The sequence below is a fragment of the Ctenocephalides felis genome, unplaced genomic scaffold, assembly GCF_003426905.1.
Source record: "Ctenocephalides felis isolate EL2017-DRISC unplaced genomic scaffold, ASM342690v1 CF-g0.4_SCAFFOLD_00845, whole genome shotgun sequence".
Classification (NCBI taxonomy): domain Eukaryota; kingdom Metazoa; phylum Arthropoda; class Insecta; order Siphonaptera; family Pulicidae; genus Ctenocephalides; species Ctenocephalides felis.
The window spans coordinates 74657259-74680057 of NW_020536999.1; the positions used below are offsets into that span (position 1 = coordinate 74657259).

At 31.1% G+C, this 22799-nt stretch overlaps 1 protein-coding gene across 1 annotated transcript; it reads right to left on the reverse strand.

Annotated features, from left to right (window-relative positions):
* Positions 1 to 15670: 15670 nt before the first annotated feature.
* On the reverse strand, positions 15671 to 16882 carry LOC113389060. The gene is made up of 3 exons (XM_026626111.1): positions 16474 to 16882; positions 15856 to 16038; positions 15671 to 15794 (listed from the first exon to the last, which is right to left on the reverse strand). Exons 1-3 carry the CDS (start codon positions 16880 to 16882, stop codon positions 15790 to 15792), a joined length of 597 nt encoding a protein of 198 aa, XP_026481896.1. The 3' UTR covers positions 15671 to 15789.
* Positions 16883 to 22799: the final 5917 nt, after the last annotated feature.

Sequence of the window (22799 nt, forward strand, 5' to 3'; positions counted from 1 at the left end):
CACAATACACTACCTGCTTAAGACAAAATTATAAAGGCAACATATATTAGCGACTATAGCTAAATAAAAATATCGTTGTCAACTTTATCGAGCCACCATTAGTAGATTGTAGACCAAACAGCTAGAACACCATTCAGTTGCAAAATTTATATACATATTAGTTGACTAAGGTTTATAATTTTAGTTGATACTAATATTGATACTGAACTTTTTCCTACTGTGGGCAAAATGTTCTATAGAATACAACATATTTAATTGTAATGATCAAGATTAATTTAATTGATAGGAACAACATGCAGCAACTTACCTTAGACGATCTAATACTGAAGTTACCTCGTATAGCTATAAAATATACTACAATTTTGTTTAGAAACGGGCACATAACCCTTCATCATGTGGACATAACCCTTCATCATAGTATTTCTTCACCGATATCTGAAATTATAAAATAATATAAAATTTGATACAAAGAAATAAATCGTATCAAAATGAAAGAAAACATGAAAGGGTCACAGAAAAAATTGTTAAATTATAACTGGCGTGTGCAAGTCATAACATTTTTCTTAAATTAAAACAATATCGATAAACAACCAAGTACGTACGCACTTAGTAATCTAATAAATAATACAAACATTAAAAATAAATTACAGAAAAAAACACGAACGTTAACGAATGTTTAGCATTTAAGATCAATCCGAATACAGAATAGAATGCTGTCAAAATTCCTTGATATAAATTAACAAGGAAAATAACCAATTCAATAAAATACTAACCAAAATAATTAATTAAATCATTAATTATCCACTAAAGCACTGAATTTAAACAAAAACCTAAAAAATTTGTTGAAACAAATATCAGGCGCCTGCCATCGACGATGGACATAGAAGTAAGTAGACTTAGAAGAAGAATGGACGAATGGAAGATGGACATAGAAGTAGAATGCTAATAATCGTAGAGCGGATATAAGGGTGCCGACACACCAGTTCATAGCGTAAGATGCGACGTTCGTTCTTAAGTTAACGAGAAAGACAAACTAGCTGTAAGCGGAATTCAGTCTTAAGGCAATTAGGGCATCGTGCCTTAAGGCAAATTGCTGGAACTTCCCGTACCACAGTTCAAAATTCGAGTAATTAAAAATAATCGATAATAATAATCAATAAAAGTTGATCAATGATTTGAAACTTTTAATAGAATTTCGAATTATATTAAATCATTCTATCTTAAATCATTTATTTTGAAATATTTTGAAAATTCTGAACTTTTTTTCAAAGCAATCGTACTGCTTCAACTGCATAGAGACGAAATATCGAAACGCGTAAGCGACGCGTCGCCGTCTAACGGATAAACATTAGTATGGAACCCATAGGAATGTAAGCAAAATTTATACTTATTGTTAAAATCTCTATAAAATATCTGATAATTTGATGTGCATATGTCTAATGTTTCCAAAATCGTCGACGAAAATTTGTATCCGCACACACATACATACACGCACACACACACACATACATCCATTTTTTCTAAGGTATGCCTAAATATTCAGAAACCTCTGAAACGTAAAGATATATAAAAATTTTTGATCTCGATTTTTTTGCGATTACTATAAGTTGCCCTACGGGAAGTTAAAAGTAGTTAGAAATCCTCTAGATTTTCAAAATTGGATGACCACTTTATACGATTCTAAATATATTTGAGAGAAAATGAATTGCCTTAAAACAAAAAATATCAAATTTTGCACGGGATGATGATTATTAGTTAATAATAGTTATGTATGGCACCAAATGATGTAAAAAACTAGTTAGGTGTATGGAATCGTGCCTTAAGGCAAATTGCTGGAACTTCGTAATGTTCGAATACTGAATGTTTTGAAATAGATTGTTATTAATATTGTAACAAGGTCTAATATTTATAAGAATTATATAAACTGAATTGCAAAGCTGAAATTATTTGTTTAAAGTATATTAGAACTATAGACAGAATTAAAAATAAAATCAGAATTATTTTCGATATACAAAAAAAATTTTTTTGAAAGAAAAAAAAATTGAAAAAAAAGTTAAAACAAACTTTTTTTTTTCAAAATCAATTATTTTGTTAAGATAAGCAGAAAGTTTTTTGAATCATTTAAATCGGACGCTTAGTTCACTCAAAAACTGCCATTTTTTGCACATTTAGCTCCGTATCTTTGAAATGGCTGGGCCTGCCTTTGCCAAAATCTGATAAACACTTTTCCCAATCATTACTAATTGAATGTTTTTTAGAACATTCAAATCGGATGCTCCGTTCTCTCAAAAACTCGATTTCTATTTTCTGCACTCTTTGCTCTTTATCTTCGTAACTGCTGGGCCTGCCTTTGCCAAAAACTAATCAGCTCTTTTCCCTATTAATAGGAATCGAATGTTTTTTAAACCATTCAAATCGTTTGATCTGTGCGCCCGAAAACGTGACTGGAAATTTGTATCCATACATACATACACTTTCCGTACCGAAAATAAAAATAAAAAAATTGAAAGTTTCAAAATTTTAGAAAAAAAAACTATTTAAAATTTATCCTTATATTTTTTTAATTATTTTGGAATTTTTGAACTATTGTTCCAAGCAATAGCGCTGCTTAGAACGAAATATCGGAACGCGTAAGAGCCGCGTTGCAGTCTAGCGCATAAACGTTGTTCTATAAAATATCTTATAATTTGATGTGCATATGTCTAATGATCATTTTTGACCTATTTTTTTTTACCTTTTTTATTGGATTCTCATAACCTCTAGACCTTAAACCTTTTGAACTAGACCTTAAATTTTTTGTGAATCTTTCAAATCGGACGCTCCGTTATTTCAAATACTGAATTATTATTTTTGGCATTTTCTGCCCCGTGTCTTCGAAACAACTAGACCTGCCTTTGCCAAAAACTAATCACAACGTCTCCCCGTCAATGCAAATTGAATGCTTTTTGAATTATTCAAATCCGGTCATTCGTGTTCACGGAATCGTCTACAAAAATTTGTATTCAAACACACACATACATCCATGTTTTTCTATAAATACATCTGTTCTCGCGTTTGAAACGCAAAAATAAATAAAAAAAAGAGTGCGCGTAAGGATCACACGCGATTGAAGTAAAACTTGTAATATTGTATGAGTAGGCAATTAAGATAAAAATAAAAAAAACATCATATTTGAATTTTAAAAATCATTTATTAATAATCACATAACATCAATAACACAGTTTAAAACAACAGCGATAGATTAATTGCATATATGATATTGCATATATGATATAATAGGTTTGTGATAACTAAAATGAGAGACATAAATTTTGCTTTGTAAACTATGTACATTTCTCGAGAAAACTGCATCAATAGTCGTGCCATATCTTGTGGTTGATTCAAATGGAGAATTATTCATTGTTAAATTAAATTTATTATTTAAAAAATCAATTAATGGTTGAGATTCTTCTGAACAAAAATTGACATTGAAATCTCCAGCAAGAATTAATGGTATCTCGTTGTGATTAGTGTTTAAAAGTTTTGCACCCTCATAAGAAAAATGAAGTAACTGCTGATGAAGAAATTTAATAATATTTGATATGTTTTTATTGGGAAATGTAAAGGACGACTATAATTAATGTTTGATTCTGTGTGTGTAATATCACCTACTTGTGTAATTTCATTAGGAATATCCAGTAATATCGTTGGCGCAAGAAACTGCATAGGAGTCGCATTATGAAGAGTATCTGAACATGAATGATAGACAGCTACACCACCTGCTCTTGAGTCCGATCGTTTGTATTGAGTAATGCAGTAATAGTTCTGAATATCAATTCGTTCTTCATTATTAATCCAAGTTTCCGAAAATAACAAAAACGTACAACGTTGTAGCACTTTATCTTGCAGATCAGGCCAATGAGCTCGTAAACTTTGGCAGTTAAAGGAAAACAATGAAATGTCGTTCAAACTTATTATCTCACTCAATTTTTCTCCTTGTGTTATTAATCTACAAGTTGAAAGTCTTTGGAATTCAGTTTTTAAGTTCATTAATCCTGCTGGCCGTTTTCTTCCATGATAAAATTTTTTGAAATGATGAACAATCCATTAATGCTGGTAACTCGTGATAATGCAACATATAGAAGCTGCTGATTATATGTTTTATTGTATTCATATACAATTTTATCAAAAGTACCACCTTGTGATTTGTGTATTGTGAGTGCACAAGCAGACACTAAAGGAAAATGATTTCTTTTGACAAATATGATTTTATTTCTATTCATTGGAATAGATGAAGATCTCCTGAGAATCGGCACAGCTGTCCTACTGATATTAAGAGTTTGAATATGATGTGCAGCTTTCTTCTTATTTTGTTACCTATCTTACCAGGAAATTCAAACCATAAACGTAGAAGTTCATCATTATCGCCACGTTCTATGTACACTAATTTACCTACACAACCATGAGCTAAGCCATCACTTACATCAATATTAGTTGTTATAATGTAAAATTTATTCAGAACTAAAATTATTTCATACGGCAAACCCCCGGTATCAATAACCGATTTTTGTGAAACTGCTGACGAATGTATGATTGTTGATCTGTCGCATGGCAACCTACACAAATATCTGTGGCAGTAGATATTATTTTGTCTTCAACGAGATTCAGTATAAATTTATTATATTCCATGACACATTTATTCTCTAAGAAAAGTCTTATTCCATGAGGACATAATACGGCAACCTCTTCTTTTGTAAAAAACGTAATTCAATTAATGCAAGTTCATATAGGGTTTAGCGCTCGACTTACGCATGACATGACGGGAGTGGATACTCGCGACATCAGCGCTTACGGCGTCGTAGTGTTCAACTTCACGTTGGCGTTTTCGTTGCATTTGTACGGATTTACACCCGTGTAGCCTAAAGAAATTTTTACACCCATATCGCGCCTAAAGAAGTTTTACTTCAAAAATTTCATTTTTTAATTTTTTGCGATTAAACCAATCGAGAGAGAGGAACGTCTACAATATAGTATATAATATAGGCTTTATATAAATATATTATTTATATTCTAATCTTGTCACTTCACACACAACTTTACGTCCACTTTACAGCTTCATTATAATAATAGAAGTAGAAAGATCGTAATGTATGAAAAATGTTTTTAGAATGAAACTATATATTGAACAAATTCTTTGTAGTTTTATTACGTGTTTGTAGTGTCATTTATAAAGCAACGTTTAAACATGTGTATTTTACTTATAATTAATAAATTGGATAGATTTCTTTATCTGATTTTTTCTATTCATAAATTAAGCTTAGGCAAAAAGCAAACGATTTTTTTTTGTAGTACTTCATGATGAAGAAAAATCTATTTATAATCTGTAGAAATTTCAAAAAAATCTGCTCAGTGAGAAGTTGAAAAATTCTGGGTATTGTCGAAAACGACAGAAAAGCATGTTAAAGTTTTGCGGATAATGAAACAGAGAAAAATTATTACATATATTCTTGAAAAATTAAACTTTGTGAATAACAAAAAATAAAATCGATTTCTTGAATCTTTTAGACTTAAATTCCCTCTTAGTGAATATTTCTTTGAGTTACACATTTTAATTTATTTAAATTTCTAGTATGAATTTCAATAACAAGTAATTTTCTAGATCTCTAAAAAAAGGTAATTAAAATATTTCTGATTTCCCCGAATGAGAGGTTTATTTCCTCCAGATTGTCCAGTTAGCTAATTTTACCCAAATAATTACCAGAGAAAGAAAAATATAGTCCATGTATGTTCAAAAAGCTTGAACCCGCTTTGAAAATTAAAAAACTATTTAAAAGATACTGATTGGAAATCGTGCTGATAAATTTTTGGTAAAGATTGGTCGGACCGTTTTTTTGTATTAAAATACCAATGATTTTGTGATAATAGTGATCATGATTTTGAAAAACATACTAAAATATAATGGCCATACGACAAATTGTTTAATTATAAAATTTCACAGTTAGAAATTTGTGAAAAGTCGCTTTGGTGTTGTGATGAGTCAAAGTTTAAGTTTCATCAAATTATTGTTAAAAATGGCTGAACCGATTACAAACATTTGAAAACCATTTGATGACACTCGATAAGGAGATGCTTCGATTAGGTTCGCAAAACAATCGACCAAGCCGTTTCTTTGGAATTAGGAGAAACATGCACAATGTTCGGTCTACCTTTTCGCATAAAATCTTGAACCGATTTTGAGAATTAAAAATCCGTCCAAAAGATTTGTTTTGAGAATGGGGCTAATTATTAATTCAGTTGTTTTGTGATCCAATTTAAAAATAATTAATTTAAAAATAATAATTGAATTGAAGACGATGATAAAACTCCACCAGTACCAGGAAGTAAATACAATTCCTTCCGCATTAATCAACAATAAATAAGATCTTCGACAATCACTGGCCATGGTCAGATGATTTGTATTTTTCCAACGCCTTCTGTTTTATATCAAATATTTTACCAATTTTCCGTTTCGAGACAATTGTAAAAATTATTATCTGAAAAAAAAATTATATCCATAATTAAATACGTATTATATCCGTAATATATTCTTCTTTTATCTATGCTAAAGTTTTTTGTAATAATTCGTAATTAATTCGTGATTCGTTTTATCATTTAGACTGTCGTGCGTCCCTTTATGGTAGTGTGCCGACACCCTTACATTCGTTATCCGAGTTACTTCGTTATTTTTCGTTAACGTAATTCATGTCATTCGGAGATTCAGATTTGTTTTGTTTCAACATGTCCGTTTTAGATATTAATTCTATTTTGTTTAAATTCAGTGCTTTAATGAACAATGTATGACCCTAATTGGCGATATAATTATTTACAGACTTATGGTTAGTATTTTAATGAATTTATCATTAACCAAAGAACTTTGACAGCATTTTATTCCGCATTTGCTTGTGAATTTCATATTTATTTTTGTGCCACGCTATTAATTTAATTTTATACTTAATGTTTGTCTTACTTTTGATTATTAAGTGAGTACGTACTTTGTTGTTCTTCGATATTATTTCTATTTCAGGTTGAGGTTATGACTAATACATGTTAAATATATATTAACAACTTCTTTTGTGGGCATTTCATGTTTTCTTCTTGATACTATTTAAAATCATATAAGGTTGTTAGGAAAGTAGTTTCGTTCTTTTACCACAGACGATTGAATTGTATTTTTTTTTAACCTAACATTACACTTTGGCCCTATAATTATTATATGATTTGAAACTTATTAAGGCATGTGAAAAATGCTGATCAGTAAAAAAATACTACAAATGATGTTCATCCAGGATGAAATTGAGTGATATGTATAGAAAGGTGTTTCCTGTACGACAGTGCCAAGACTGATTTGTTAAATTTCGATCAGGAAATTTTGATGGTGAAGGTGCACCACCTTCATAAAGAACTGTTGTAGTTGATAAAGATGTGTGAAAGCCATTTGTTGATGGAAACCAGCAAATAACAAAAATTATTAAATTCAATTATTCATGACCACTCAAAAGGTGTAGGATTTTATCAAAGTATCTCTTAGAGAGAAACCTGTGTCGCCGCATTAAAGTCTATAATTCACTTCTGAAACGTCCTGAAAATGATTGGTTTTTGAAGAACATTGGGAATGAAAAATGGGTTGAATACAATATATCTCATGCAATTGCTCAAACCAGTTGCAATCTGATATTTACCAGAAACAGGTGATGTTCATGTTTGGTGAAATTTCAAGAGACATGCCTGTTTTGAATTATTTTAAGATAACAACGGTTAATTCGTACGCCTGCTATGATCAGCTGAATAAACTACATGTTATACTTCAGTCGAAAATGAACTATATGATGTGACTTCAACTTCTATACCTTGAATAGGACACAATGCCACACCCACCGTATGCTCCGGACATGTCATCATCGGATTATTATTTGTTTTTGTTACTAAAAAAATTATTAGACTAAAACCTTCACGTCAAATGAGGAGGTCAAGAAGCACCTTTATCAGTTTTTTGCCAATAACAACCGCAAAATTTATGATTCCAGAATTACACTACTCCCAGAAATTTGAATGAAGATGCCTGAGTTAAACGGCCAATATATAATTTAATGCAGAGTCTTTATTACACAAAAATGACTTGTTCAAAAATCTATAAAAAACGAAACTACTTTTTAAACACCTGATTAATTTTATTCAAAAATTATAATCATTTTTATTTTTAGGTGTCGGTGAAGAGATACTATTCAACATGATGAATGTTTTACATAACAAAATTATCCTCTATTTAGGAGCTATTTGAGGTGACTGGAGTAAGCGATCATATTAAGTAAGTTCTTGCATGTTTTTTATAACAGAGTTAAATTGATCGCAATAATTAAATATGTTGTAATTTATGAAACATTTTAAGACACATTTTATCAGTAGTTGGCAAAAAATATTGATTTGCTTTCTCCAAAATTAAATAAAAGGATAAATCTTGTTGATCTGATATCATTTTATTATTTATATATTTTATATCTTAAATGGTTTTGTTTACTTATGCTGGCTTGTTTAATTAAACACATTGTTGACCAACCATTTTATTGATAATTTCTCATGTCACTGAGTATTATTTTATAATTGGATGTAGAAGTAAAATAATTAAAACAAATTTCATCACTAGATTTACCAGCCATTTTCATATCCCTTTTTTAAATACCAGTCAAAATGACTGGTCTGGAAGAAAACATGTTTATTGTGACATTAGGTTGAACAAAACTGATTACGGCAGTTAAGTAAACCTTTAGTTATCGAATAATAAAACACTTGATATTTCATAGATTTTTGGTATCTTTCTCTTGTTTGTGTATAAGTTTCAACTAACAAAGTATTTTTAGATTTAAGTTTGAATGCTAGAAGCATACTTCTAAAAAAAATTATTGATTGTAAAAGTTTAAAATACTATATGATTCGAGAAGTTTCATTTGATACATTTGCTAACAGAGGTTGATGCATTTTGAGATTCAACTTTTCCTAAATAAGGGCAGTCGTATACCCCCTGTTTTGTCTCTACGTCAGATGCCAACCAGAATTTTATACAAAATTTCTAAGGTTTATTTGGCATGTACTAGGTAAATCTGCATATGGCCTTGTTGGAAAACTTTGTTCAACCATAGTAATATGAGCTTCTGGTTTGAAGCAATTTTCTCTATTATCTGTAAATTTTTTCCAAACTGCTGAAACCAAAGCAAATTTGTCTGTTTGCAAACATTGACTTTTATGATTTTTGAAATGGGTTGAAACAAATGTATTCCAAAATTTACCAAAAAATCATGTCTACACATTGTGTTGAAGAAAAATGATAATCCCCACTTGTTCCACAAATATTGAAGGCTCAAACTATTTCTTTCGTACGCCCCTTGTGCGTACAATATTCCAAGAAATGCCTCCAATTTTGTTTGCGCAAATGATCGAGTTTTTCCTCAAAACTCGAAAGGCTTTCAACTCTGTATAAATTATAATATGCTCCAAAATATTGTTGTCAATCACTAGTAGAATTGCACAACTTAGATTCTCTTTCATAATGTTTCTTTCAAAAGTTCAAAGATTTCAGAGATATACTGGTTGCATTTTCTAAACTTACATAATCTTCTATATATATAAAAATAAGTCGGGTTTTCCTTCCTGACGAAATAACTCCAGAACGCACGAACCGATTTCGACAATTTTGCATTCGTTGGAAAGGTCTTGGGCTCCGCAAGGTTTATAACTAAGAAAATTAGTTGTGCATGGCATCGTGACTTAATGCAAGCTGCTGGAACTTCATGCATTGTAATTAAAATTTGAGTATTAAAAATAATCAACAATTGTTTTAAATAATTTCAAATAGATTATCTTCTATATATATATATAAAAATAAGTCGTGTTTCCTTCCTGACAAAATAACTCCAGAACGCCGAACAGATTTCGACAATTTTGCATTCGTTGGAAATGTCTCGGGCTCCGCACGGTTTATATCTAAGAAAATTAGTTGTGCGGAATCGTGTCTTAATGCAAGCTGCTGGAACTTCACGCACCGTAATTAAAAATTCGAGTAATGACATTAATGAGAATTATCAGAATTATGCTGGTTAAGTCAACGAGCAATTCTTGCCACAAAGAATAATGATGTACTCGCACTGAATTTCACCATTCAATCAAAAAATTGCTGGCGAATTGGTGACATACCAATGATTCCGACTGGTCTTCCGTTTGACTTCAAACGATTGCAATTTCAGTTCGCCTTGCGTTCGCAATAACAAATCGCAAGGCAATCGCTTATTGTTTGCGGGATAAATTTCAAATAGATTATTCAGAAAATCATTGTTCTTTACATGGGCAGGTATACGTTGCCTGTTCACGAGTGGAAAACCATCCGCTTTGTTGTGTTAACGTCGGACCAAAAAACAAAAAATGTGGTTTATCAAAGAGCACTTCAATGAAACGGATAATTTGCGAATTCACTTTCATTTACTTAGAGAAGTTCACTAAAAAACCCTTCATTTTTGTAATCGAAATAAATTCATTACTGTTGTATAATAAAATCAAATTTTTCTTTTTCAAAATAAAACAAACAAAAAATTTCTTCATCTTTCTCACGAAAACATCTGGTGGCGAAACGGAGTTCGTCGGGTTTGCTAGTAGGCTATAAAAATAAGTTGAAACTAAGACACTTTTTTTTCTCTTTCATTTTATTCCTGTATTCACACAAATATTAGTTACTTTTGTATCATAAATAATTAAACTTAAAAATTACTTTGAATAAAATTTATTTATGTGTTAAACGAAACTCGAAACATTCTAGTAAAAGTCTAGTAATAATGCTGCAATCTGCACTTGCACAATATAATAAAGAGTAAATAATATATATTGTTGTCTATTAAGAAGTAAGTGATAAACACATGCAATCTGTGTTTATTCGGTCTTTTCATCAAACATTTGGCCATAGAAACTTGATCCAGTCATTTTATCTTTATTGTATATAGCAACCCACACAGCACATGGTTGACATATGGTCAACCTATGGTCGTCACAATGGGCTGTGGGGTTAAGCTATGGTCAACCCACTGGTACCATATATGAACATAGGTGAACCCATGGCGACACATATGTCAGAGCCCTGGTTTGACCCATGGTCAACCCGACGGGTTCAATACGGGTATGCTATGGGGCTGGAATGGTATTGCGATGGGTCAAAATGGCGGTATATTGTGCAATAATGGTTGCATACTTTCCGTGCGTATTTGTAATAAATAATCCATATAGTAATAAATATTGAATGAACTAAAACTGCAATTCCATATGTAACATATTTATTAAATGGTATTTTATTTACACTACTACTAAATATAACTAAATTAAACTAACTTAACTAAATCATTATCCTAAGGTAATCATTATCCTAAAACTTATCATTATCTTATTATCTAGTATTATTAAATTTAAACTAATTATTTTATTTTTTATTTTAATTATTTTCATTATTATTATCATTATTGACATTCGGTTCAACATCACCTTCTAAAGCACTGAAAAGAACAAATTTTGAATTATTATAAACTATAGTTTTACATGTTTATTTTATATAATGAAAAATGTTAATTGACATTTTGGAAATATCTGGAATATATTTCAACTTACGGAGCACTCCGAACAAATCTGTCATGAGCATGACGCAGCCATCCTTTGGCACACTGCTCCACTTGGCTCTGCGTCACACGCTGTTGTTCAGATACAATATCTGAAAACATTATTGGTTCAATTATTTGTTTAAATAATAAATAGTTTAAAGTAAGTCATTTAATGCATTAATTAATACCTATAATCATTTTTACTATCAGAAGAGCCGAAAAATTCTTCTTGGCTTTGCCTCCAACCCAGCTATACTCCTTCGCTACCACATCCTTAAATACTTTTTTTAAAAGAGATATGGTAGCGCTTTTGCAATCTACGCCACCAACTCGTCCTAGGCGTGCTTTCTAAAATGATACAGTATATGTAATTGATTTGTCCATTTTATCCATTCAGAAACATATCATATTTACCAATTTTTCTGCTATTGACGCATCTGTCAATAGCTGCTCCACATCTAGCAGTTCTGCCTCTGTCCGAACAGGAAATTTATTATAAACTGCCAGTGTATAATCAGGCAAATCATTCGCCTTTTTACACTGGCAGCACTGCTTACTAATGCTGTCCATTACAGCTTGGAGCTTACTGTCGATGGTGGCATTCAGCTGCTCAAATTTTAGATTTATTTTTGTGTCCAGCCTCGAAATAAGTTTCTCCAAATCTGTTTTTTTAAAGTTGTCTTAACTTCATAATGTACATTAACATTGAAGTAATTAAAGTAATGAAATAACTCACTTTTGTACCCATCCATGGGCTCTGTGCTGCTCCCAGCACCATGGTCAAAGATCCTATTTCCATCATCATAATCTTAAATATAATAATAGGTGATATGATATGTAACATTATTATACTTTTTAGTAGATTACTTACAAGTGTTATTTAGACGCCTTGTATTTGGCGTTGGTCCCCTATTAACCATTACTGATGTGGAATCTAAAATTTTAGATTAATAATATCAACATAACATAACTTTATTTGATTTGCATTGGGTTTACTTACTGCTCTGCATGATATGTCCAAACAATCCGTTGTCGAAGCCTAAAAATAAAATGGTTTAAACTGAACTGAATTAAACATAAGATATATATAATATATATATTATATGCCAGTGTATATATACATTACACTGGCAGCAATGTTATCAAGCCTGTCCATTACATATTAGTGCTTGCTATCTATGCTTGCACATATTTGTTCAAAATTCTGATTGATTTTTGTATCCAATCTTAATAGAGTTTCTCCAATTCTGTTTTTTCAAGCTGTCTTAACTTCATAATGTAACATTGATGTAATTAATGTAATGAAATAACTCACCTTTGTACCCACCCGTGGGCTCTGTGCTGCTCCCAGCATGATCAACCAGCCTTCCGGCCTCATCGCAATCTTAAATATAATATTAGGTGATATGATTAATGTTACATACATCAATATACTTTTTAGAAGATTACTTACAAGTGTTAATTAGACGTTGACTTGGTGTTGATTGGTGTTGTCTATTAACTACTGATGTGAAATCAAAAATTTTAGATTATTAATATCAACATAAAATAACTTCATTTGATTTGCATTGGGTTTACTTACTGCTCTGTCCGATAAATCCGTTATCAAAGCCTATAAAGTAAAAATGAATGCAAGATTTACATTTGATAATAAATATTTAATTAAATACAATTTATTGTATGCGATCTTACTGTTGTTTGCAACAGGAGTAGAACATCTACTCAATAAAGTTGGTGGTGCAGGAGCTGGAGGCAAGACGCTAGGCTCGGAGTCCAGGTCAAAATCATCACTGGAACTTCGGTTCCTTCTGGCACGAACTCTCCTTTGTACCTTTCTTGCCTCCGCATCAGAAGTTATATCAGAATATTCGAGGGCCTCCTTCATTTTATCAAGTCCCACCTCAAATGAGTCTACAATCATAATAGAAATATATTTTGATACTCTTATTACTAATTATATCTGTTATGCTATCCACCCGTAGATGTAAAAACTCTGTGGACTTTGTATCTTTTCCAAGACTCCCTTGGCTGCATCATCTGCTTCACTGCTATATTGTACAACTTTTTATCCTCAAAATTAGGATAGAAAGATGTACAATCTTCTCTATTAAACCAATTTTTTGGGATTATATCCACCCCATCTTCAAATAAAACCACAATGAATGATTTTATGCTCATCTAAAATTAAAACCCAATTAGTTTACATTTTAATTACATTTTTATCATAAATTACTAGAATATTTGAATATAATCTTTTCATAGATTATTATATTCGAAGAATTAATCTAATGAATTGCTTACCTTGATGGTTTTATAAATTTTAATTTCAACGTGCAGAAGTAACCTCTATGAAACGCCTATCAAATCGGTAGGTGTGGCTTAACGCGGTAGGTGTGGTTAATATATTAAACTATATAATTATATAAAACTATATAATTTAATAATAAAAATGATTAAAATATTATAAAATATTTAATCGAATTCTATATTATTTTAGATAAAAAAAACCTTATTAATAAAGCAGCACGATAAACAAAACTATAATACAACCAAATACAACATAGAGCATTAGAGGTGCTCTATAATCTAGCATTTAAACATTTCATTGATACCAACCGACATAATTCGCGGTGAACAAATATTTTCAAAGTTATGTTTTTTAACATACGCAAATATTTAATAATTATTGCATTAAAAAGTATGAAAAATTGATCAAAAAGACTGTTAAAAAATACCAATTGATTGATATAATAAAAATGCAATTATTTGATAAATTAATTAATCCACCAGACAAAATAGTCTAATTCAGTGATGTGCCGCCGTGCCGCCAAAGATTTTGGCAGGCGTGGCTTGTCGCATGGGCATAAAATGATAGTACTTATTGATACCAACCGCCAAAGGCGTAAAAATATTTTCGAAGTTGAATGCACTAAAAGTTCCTTATTATAAAAATAAATTAAATTAAAAAAAATCAACCCATGTCTTATGCTCACGGATAAATATTTCGTTATTCATAGATTCCGATATATGTCGGAACCAAAATCCTTTATAAATGCCGTCATTTTGAACAAATAAAAAAAACTTTGACAAGCGTCTTCATTGCTTTGTGTTTTTGAGATTTCAAACAGAATGAAAACATTATTTATTATTATTTTAAGTATAGTATTTGGTATTATTAATCATCCATAAAAAAGATGTTTTTATTATGACTGATAATCACCCGAAAAAATAGTTTTATGAAAAAGTATGATAATGCAAGTATATATATCACTCCATTGGAATTCCTGCATATTTCCCAATATCTGTACCGAGAGGAAATACAACATATTTGTGAATAATTTCTGTTATGGGCCATGTTAATAAATCAGATGTTTCACTCAACATATATTCCCCAATTAAAGAGGATTTGCAGGGATGGTCATACAAATCTTCTTTCACTTTAAATTCTTTACCTATTATTACTAATTGATTCAGTTTTGTACAGAATGCCACATTAATTATATTCACAATTTTACCATTACGTAAAGCACAAAATGAATCGGACTTTTCATTAATATTGAATGTGAAATCTGAACAATATACAACCTTATACTGTGGATTACCACAATACTCTATCAAAGGCCCTTCGAAATGCATAGACTTCTCACAAACTCTAGACATGGCTACAGGCCTTACATCTTTACCTATAAAATGTTCTTTTACCTCAAAGTATCTTTTATAAATCTGCTGCAATGGTTTTCTGACTTCCGTATGTATTTTTTCAAGACCTGCATGTAATTCTCAAATTTAAAGGCACTAAATGAATCAAGTGTACCAAAACTTCTGGCGTCATTAGCTAAGTGTAATATGTTATGTATATTATGACTTACATTATGATCTCCATATAATACCTTAAAACTTTCAACAAAATAATGAAGTAGCTGCTCAACATAATCTAAAAGATCAATTCATAATGTGTTGCTACATAAAATTTTAATAGCAACATGTAAAGTAAGAAATTTTTTGTAAAAGTCATTTGAAATATGAGATTTCAAAACTACTGGACCACTATACAATAATAATTGTCTAAATTCTGTAGCTTTCCATGATCTCACATATTTCAATGATCGAGGCTTCCTAGCAAATTCCTTGGGTATATAAATCTTTAAGCTGCATAAAAAATTGGAAATGTCATTAGTTTTAGCATATGGTAAACGAATTGGAAGCTCACCTTCAGTCCACAAAAGCATCAATCTCTTAACAGCTCCTAAACAAATCAAATGCATATAGTCAAGTGGTACATTAGTAACTAAACCAATGTACGGTATTTCAAGCAATCTCGTATAGCCATTGTGGTAGTCTTCATCTTCTAAGCTTCGAAAGTGTTCATCAGTTCTTGCAGGTGATTGCATTTCTGGAAAGCAAATTCTGCGATTAATATGTGAACCACGAACAAGACATTTCGAGCAACTGAAGTAGCCTGTGTGTCCCTTTGTCTGCAATATAAATGATTTGGCGGGAGTATCACAAACAAAATATTTAATGCGTATCTTATAATGTTTCCCATTGTGATCAAAACCCTCAGTGCTTAATATAATTATTTCATCGACAAAATCACTTAAAAATTCATTTGAATCTTTAGGTTTCTCAAGCCCACAGTAAAGTCCAATAATAAATATATATTTGGTAAGAATTACAGAACATAAGATAGGCCAAGCTGACATGTTCGAAGAATTTGAGAGAGGCAAACCATCAACATTAATTTCTAATTCGATGATAGAAGATTTCAATTTCAACCTATCAATAGAATCTTTCAATCCAGTTAATAAACCAAAATGAATATATTCACCTGGACTTACAACTTTTGATACAGCAGTCCTTTTTGTTTTCAGAAGTGTTCTACTATCTGCTGGTAAATCACTGAAACAATCATGAAGTTTTAGCCCTTTAAGTAGTGCAGATACAGCATTATGAGGTATCTGATAATTCACAGCCCACTCTGCTAAAAATTGTCTTGCATCAAAAACTTCAGTTATATCATCATCCTCGCTATCTGAAAGAGAAGAATAATCATTTCTTTCAACATCGCCCTGTAACTCTGCCTGGTAAGAAGACGGTCCTTCAAAGTCATCTACAATAGAAGCATTAGTCGCAGTTTCAATATTATCTATTGTACAAGCACTAGTACTAGGCAAATCAATATTATCCTTTTCGCATTCAGAGTTCTGCAAAACACTTTCCGAACGTAATTTCTGCATTTCCCAATTAAGTCTTCTATAAAAATGTCTATCTGACACAGTCGCAATGTGTTTGCGAATTTTTTTTATCAGACATATTTATTTATTTATTGACAAATTACAGAGTCAAACAACAAACAAATTACGAATATATTATATTCTAATATTGTTCAGGATTTTAGTAGCATAAGTATACTTTTACAGCACTCAGTTTATACTTATTTATCTATGACAGTCTGGAGTCATCAAACAAAGAATTGCAAATGACGCCGAACAACATAGAAGTGCCGCCATCTGTGCGCTAGTTGCGCAAACGCCGCGCACGCGTATGCGCATGCGCGGTATATTTGAATACATTTTTCATTTGCCCATAACAACACGGTGAGTAATGGGTAAGAGTGGGTCGACCATTCTTTGACCCGGCGCGTAACGTATGGGTCTAAGCCCACTGCGTCATAAATTGGCCCATAATGGGCTTATAATAACCCTGTAGGCTGTAAATGGGACCAAACAGGTTGACCATTGCTTTACCCGTGCTGTATGGGAAAGTAACATTGAAATCATAAGATGAATTTTATACTTTTGGCTGTAATACTATGTAATTGCCCAACCAGTCTCTTTGACTGGCATAATGAATATAGTGTTAATAAATTTCATTTCTTATTCAACTTTTAATATTCCTTTTTTGTCTGATAAGCAGTATAACAATTACCTATGTGTAATGGTACACAAAATTTTTTTACGAAGAAGGTTTTGCTGGTTTTATAAGCAGTAGCAACAGCTTGTGTTATTTATTTATTTATTCTTTATTAACTTCCCGTAGGGCAAGTTATAGTAATCGCAAAAAAATCGAAAATGAAAATTTTTGTATATCTTCACGTTTCAGATTGATGCTCCACAAGGACATGGTTCTGACACTATTATTCCCAGCCTTTTCAGATGTGCAGGGAAGTTGCCATGATTAAGTCTCAGTCTTGTTATTGATACAATAGTACCTCTGTTTTCCTCTGCATATTTCCGAAACCACGATTTCATCTTCAGTTTGGGGTTGACTACCTTGTAGTATTGTCCCTTTGTCTCCGACGATCTGTTCCATTCTTCTTGCCATTTGTCTAATATTTTTTTCTTTGAATTAGTCATATAATCCTTCCTAGTGGCTAGGTTGATCATCGTTCAATATTCCGTAGCTCATTTTGCTATTGAGTCCGCTTCTTCGTTTCCTCTAGAATCAGAGTGCGATCTAGTCCATAATAATTTAACTATGTACCTGTGCTCCAATAGCTGTATAAGGCTATTCCATACTTCATATACTAATGCCTCGCTTAATCTATTAGTAAAAAATAGATCTTTCAATTTATCTAAGCAGCTTTTGCTATCGGTAACGATGACCACTTTAGTGACTTTGTGGATTTTGATATAATTAATTGCTTTTTTGGGGAGTTCATATCCTATTTTGTAATGAAAATGTGTGATACTCACAAAAAATACAATTTATTATTTAAATTAAAAATATTACCTAATTAAAATTATAATTTATAATAATCATCACCAGTTTTAATAATTATTGATCCTGCAAAATAAATTTATATTAAAAATTAAAACTTGTACATAATGGTATCATAGATTATAGTATCTTGAATATGTCTCCTTTGCTATAACATAGTTTTTTTTTTCTTCCGTCCCAGTCATTATCGTTTTCATAAAATACAGCACAGCCAGTTTTATTATTAATTTTTGACCCGTCTGTAAATATAACTTTATAATCCTTTCTGTTGATTGCATTCGTATTGAATATTTTTTCTAAGGTATAACTATTGTCTAATGTGAAGAAGTTATAATACGGGTGTTTATTGTATTTATTTGTATCTCGTCTCGTTTCGATTACCTTTAGATAGCTATATACCAAGCTTGGCTTTGGACGATTTCTCCAATAATCACTGGTTAACGTATTGGTGGTTACAGTCTTAATATTTTCGATTGCTCTATTATTTTGTACTTGGTATTTTTTAAGAACAAATTTGTTACTTAAATATTGGTATCTTGAATGCAAAGGCATTTCTCCACATTCCACCAACAACAAGGCACAAGGTAGGTGTGGAGATCATTGCCCCTATACACAATCTCAAACATTTATATTGGATTTTGTCTAGCTTTCTGCAATGTGAAGAATTACTGAAAGCTAGACTTCCATAATCCAATGATGGTCTAATTATTGTTTTGTACAAATTTAGGGCTGTTGTAGTGTGAGCTCCCCTCAATGTCTTATTTACCATACGTAAAATGTTGATTTTTGGTTCAACTTTTATGATTGCCTGATTTATATGTGTTTTGAAGGATAATATTTTGTCGAATGTGACACCCAGGAATTTATTGGTTTCTTGTATTTTGAGTCTATGGTATTTAGTCGTTAGTGATGTTCTTTCTTCTAGCTTTCTGCGTCATGTAAAGACTCCTATTGCGCTTTTTTCATCCGATAATTCCAGTCCTTTCTTTGCGAGCCATTCATGGAAGTGATCTATGTTGCGACTCATCACCTCATAGGCTTCCTAAGGACTTGATTTTTCTATATATACTACGACGTCATCTGCAAATTGTAATAGTGTAATATTTTGGTACCTGTTCCCCATATTTTTTTATGTCTCTTACATAAATCGAGTATAAGATGGGACTAAGAATTTCTTCCTGTGGCAGGCCTTTGTAGATTTTTCTCGGCCCTATAAGTTTCCCATTTATTCGGAAAAAAATCTTGCTCTCTCGGATGTTAGTCGTAATCGATTTTATGAATTTTCCTGGTAATCCAGTGTTAGCCAGAGTATCTTCCAGCACTTCTGGTAGGACGTTATCGTACGCACCTTTAATGTCGCTAAATAAAGCAACGACATATTTGTTTTTTGCCATTGATAGATGTAGATCTGTTATAAAAATTGTTAAGTTGTCATATGTTCCCATGCCCTTTCTAAATCCACGTTGGGATTTGGTAAGTATGTCATACTTTTCTATCCCACCATTCTAATCTTCTCTTGATCATTCTATCTTTGACTTATCACTTGTTGCCCCCAATCTTCTATTACTTCTGGATTCAGCCAAACTTTGTTAATTATATCTACCAGTATACTTTTAAATTGCACGTTCTTAATAAAACAACTCCTGGAGATTCTGATCCAAATTATATTGACTATTACTTTATTATTTCGTTGATGCCGGTTGAATGAATTCGGTCTTAACACTGTTTCTATTTCATTCTTGATTGAGAAAAAGTTCAGAATTTCCAACATATGTCAAAATGAAGAAAGCATTTTTTTCAAAAAAAAGTATTAAAAGTATTGGTGGCTTTATTCATGGCAAACTCAGCAACCGTCAAAACCTTGTGCATCTTTCTATTCTCTCGGTTAGCTTTGCCAACTTTGGTGTAAGAGTCCTGTTTCATTGCACTATCTGCCCATTTCAGGTTATAATATGAACTATGGACGGTTTTTCTATATGATAGCTGACACAGTAAGAGAACAGCGCAGTATTGATCATTAATAATGAAATGATGTGATATTCACGAAAAATACAATTTATTATTTAAATTAAAAATATTACTTAATTAAAATTATAATTTATAATAATCATCACCAGTTTTCATAATTATTGATCCTGCAAAATAAATTTATATTAAAAATTAAAACTTGTACATAATGGTATCATAGATTATAGTATTTTGAATATGACTTCTTTGCTATAACATAGTTTTTTTTTCTTCCGTCTCAGTCATCTGAGTATGCTAGAACAACACCTAAATATACTATGAAATCATCTTTTTTAACGTAACACAGTTTCTCTGGACAGCTTCTGCAAATGATTATTCAATAAATTTGAATACACAACGTTGTTAAATTATACTTCATATTATTAAATAATAACAAACTTATACTATTAAGCAGCGTGTGATCCAGCTTTGGCCTCAGGGGGGGGGAGGGTCCGCTTAGTAAAATAAAAAGGTCACGTGATCAAAAAGTTATGATTATTTTAAATAAAATTCATGTAGTTTATTAATGTAAATAAGTACTCTGCACCTGAAAATCGCAAGATAACATATACAATAAAAATAAATATATAAATAAAATATATAATAATTACTAATTACTCCTAGCATTCTTTTTTCTAATTACTATATTTGTTACAACTGCTAATAAATAATAAATAATTAACATCTAGTAACAATAATGAACAATAATATAAATTTAAATAAAAAGAGTACAAAATAAAGGATATAATTTTCAATAAAAAAGATATCCGTAGTATGTTGACTCAATATAAAATATGAGCAAATAATAATAATAAAATTAGTAAGTAAAATAGATAAAATGTCTGAATAATAAAAATGATACGAGAAAAACAATAAAGTAGATTAAAAACAATAAGTGAAAGATAATAATAAATATAACAAATTAGAAATAATAATATAATAGAACAATAATAATAATAATATTAATATTAATATCAATGTTAACATTCTAATATGTAATTGTTACAAAAAAAACTATTTTACAATAGATAATAATTACAAAACATACTTAATAATTTAAAAGATAAGCAAAATAAACATTTTCAAATTACAAAATCAATTTTTGTTTTATGTCTTCTCCCAAAACGCGTTACTACATCATCGACGTCAATCGGTATATTTTTATATAGATGGAGAAGTGCTAGTCCTCCCAAACGATCTTCCGCAATCGAAGATCTTATTCATGCTTTTATTCTACGCAATGGAGAGAAAGACCTTTCTGCTGTAGCCACACTGACAAGTAGCCATAATTTGTAAAAAATTTCTTATGTTGGGATACATATCAATGTTACAATTTGTAATAACTTCATATATTGCCTGCGATGTATCCTGGGTCCACAGCCTATATTCATTTACAATAATAAACACTGGAGTGTTATCTAGTAACAGTTTATAGTCGCCTTACAGCTTCAATGTCTTTATTGTTAAATTCGATTTTTGGCATAAAACCATTCAGCTTATATAAATTAAAGTATATCATGACACAAGCGGTCCTGGAGATCTACAAATTTTAATTGAGTTGTCTCCTTGAAACTGAAGATGCCCATCATGTCTTTCTGCCCAGTGTGTTGTACAAATACGCACGACAGCTCGAAGTTTTAACTTTAAAATCGCATGCCTCTTATCAGATGCATTGGCAAATGCCACAACTTTTCCTATTGAGCCAGATGTATTGCGGCAAGAAACTATTTTCGATGATTTTGCTTATGCATTATTGATAACATAAGGGGTCGTCCATTAATCACGAGAGCTAGTTTTTAAGGATTTTTGGACCCCCCCTGCCCCTTGGTGATACGTGGTGATATTCAAAAATACCCCCCCCCTCCCACACCAAACATCATGTGTATTTTTAGTTACGTAAAAAAACAAAAATTTTTGATTCTTTTTTTGAAAATGTTTGAATTTTTTTAAAAAAATTAGTTAAAAAATAAATACACGTGATATCTTACTCTCCCCCTGAAAATCTCACGTGATTAATGGACGCCCCCTAATTATCGCATTGGCAACGTTTAACATGGGTGGCAATTTTTATTAACTCTTACACTGCACCTTTTGCATTTGATGCCATAACCGAGCAGCTGTCAGTTCCTTTATATGAACATATAACGAAATCTCTAGAATCACAAGGATATGTAAATAATGGATTTATATCTTTAATTACTAGACACACAACAGACAGACAAAAGTATTTATAGAAATAATTGAGCACACATTTTACATTGTTATTTTTTTTATACATATTGGTCTACCCGTGGGTGCTTTATATATCATATATGATCTTAATATATGTAAGGAATATTGATTGTGTATACAATATGTTTGTATGCATGTACTAAAAAAGGAAAAATGAACTTTCTCCCAAAAAAAAGTCCTGGTGCTTTCCTGTTC

Excerpts from the sequence above, each read along its gene's own strand:
- LOC113389060 (XM_026626111.1), bottom strand. The coding sequence starts at position 16,882 with ATGCAGAAATTACGTTCGGAAAGTGTTTTGCAGAACTCTGAATGCGAA. Across the intron at positions 16,039-16,473 it reads ATCAAAAGTTGTAAGTCCAG|AAATGCAATCACCTGCAAGA; the intron begins GTGAATATATTC and ends TTTGCTTTCCAG.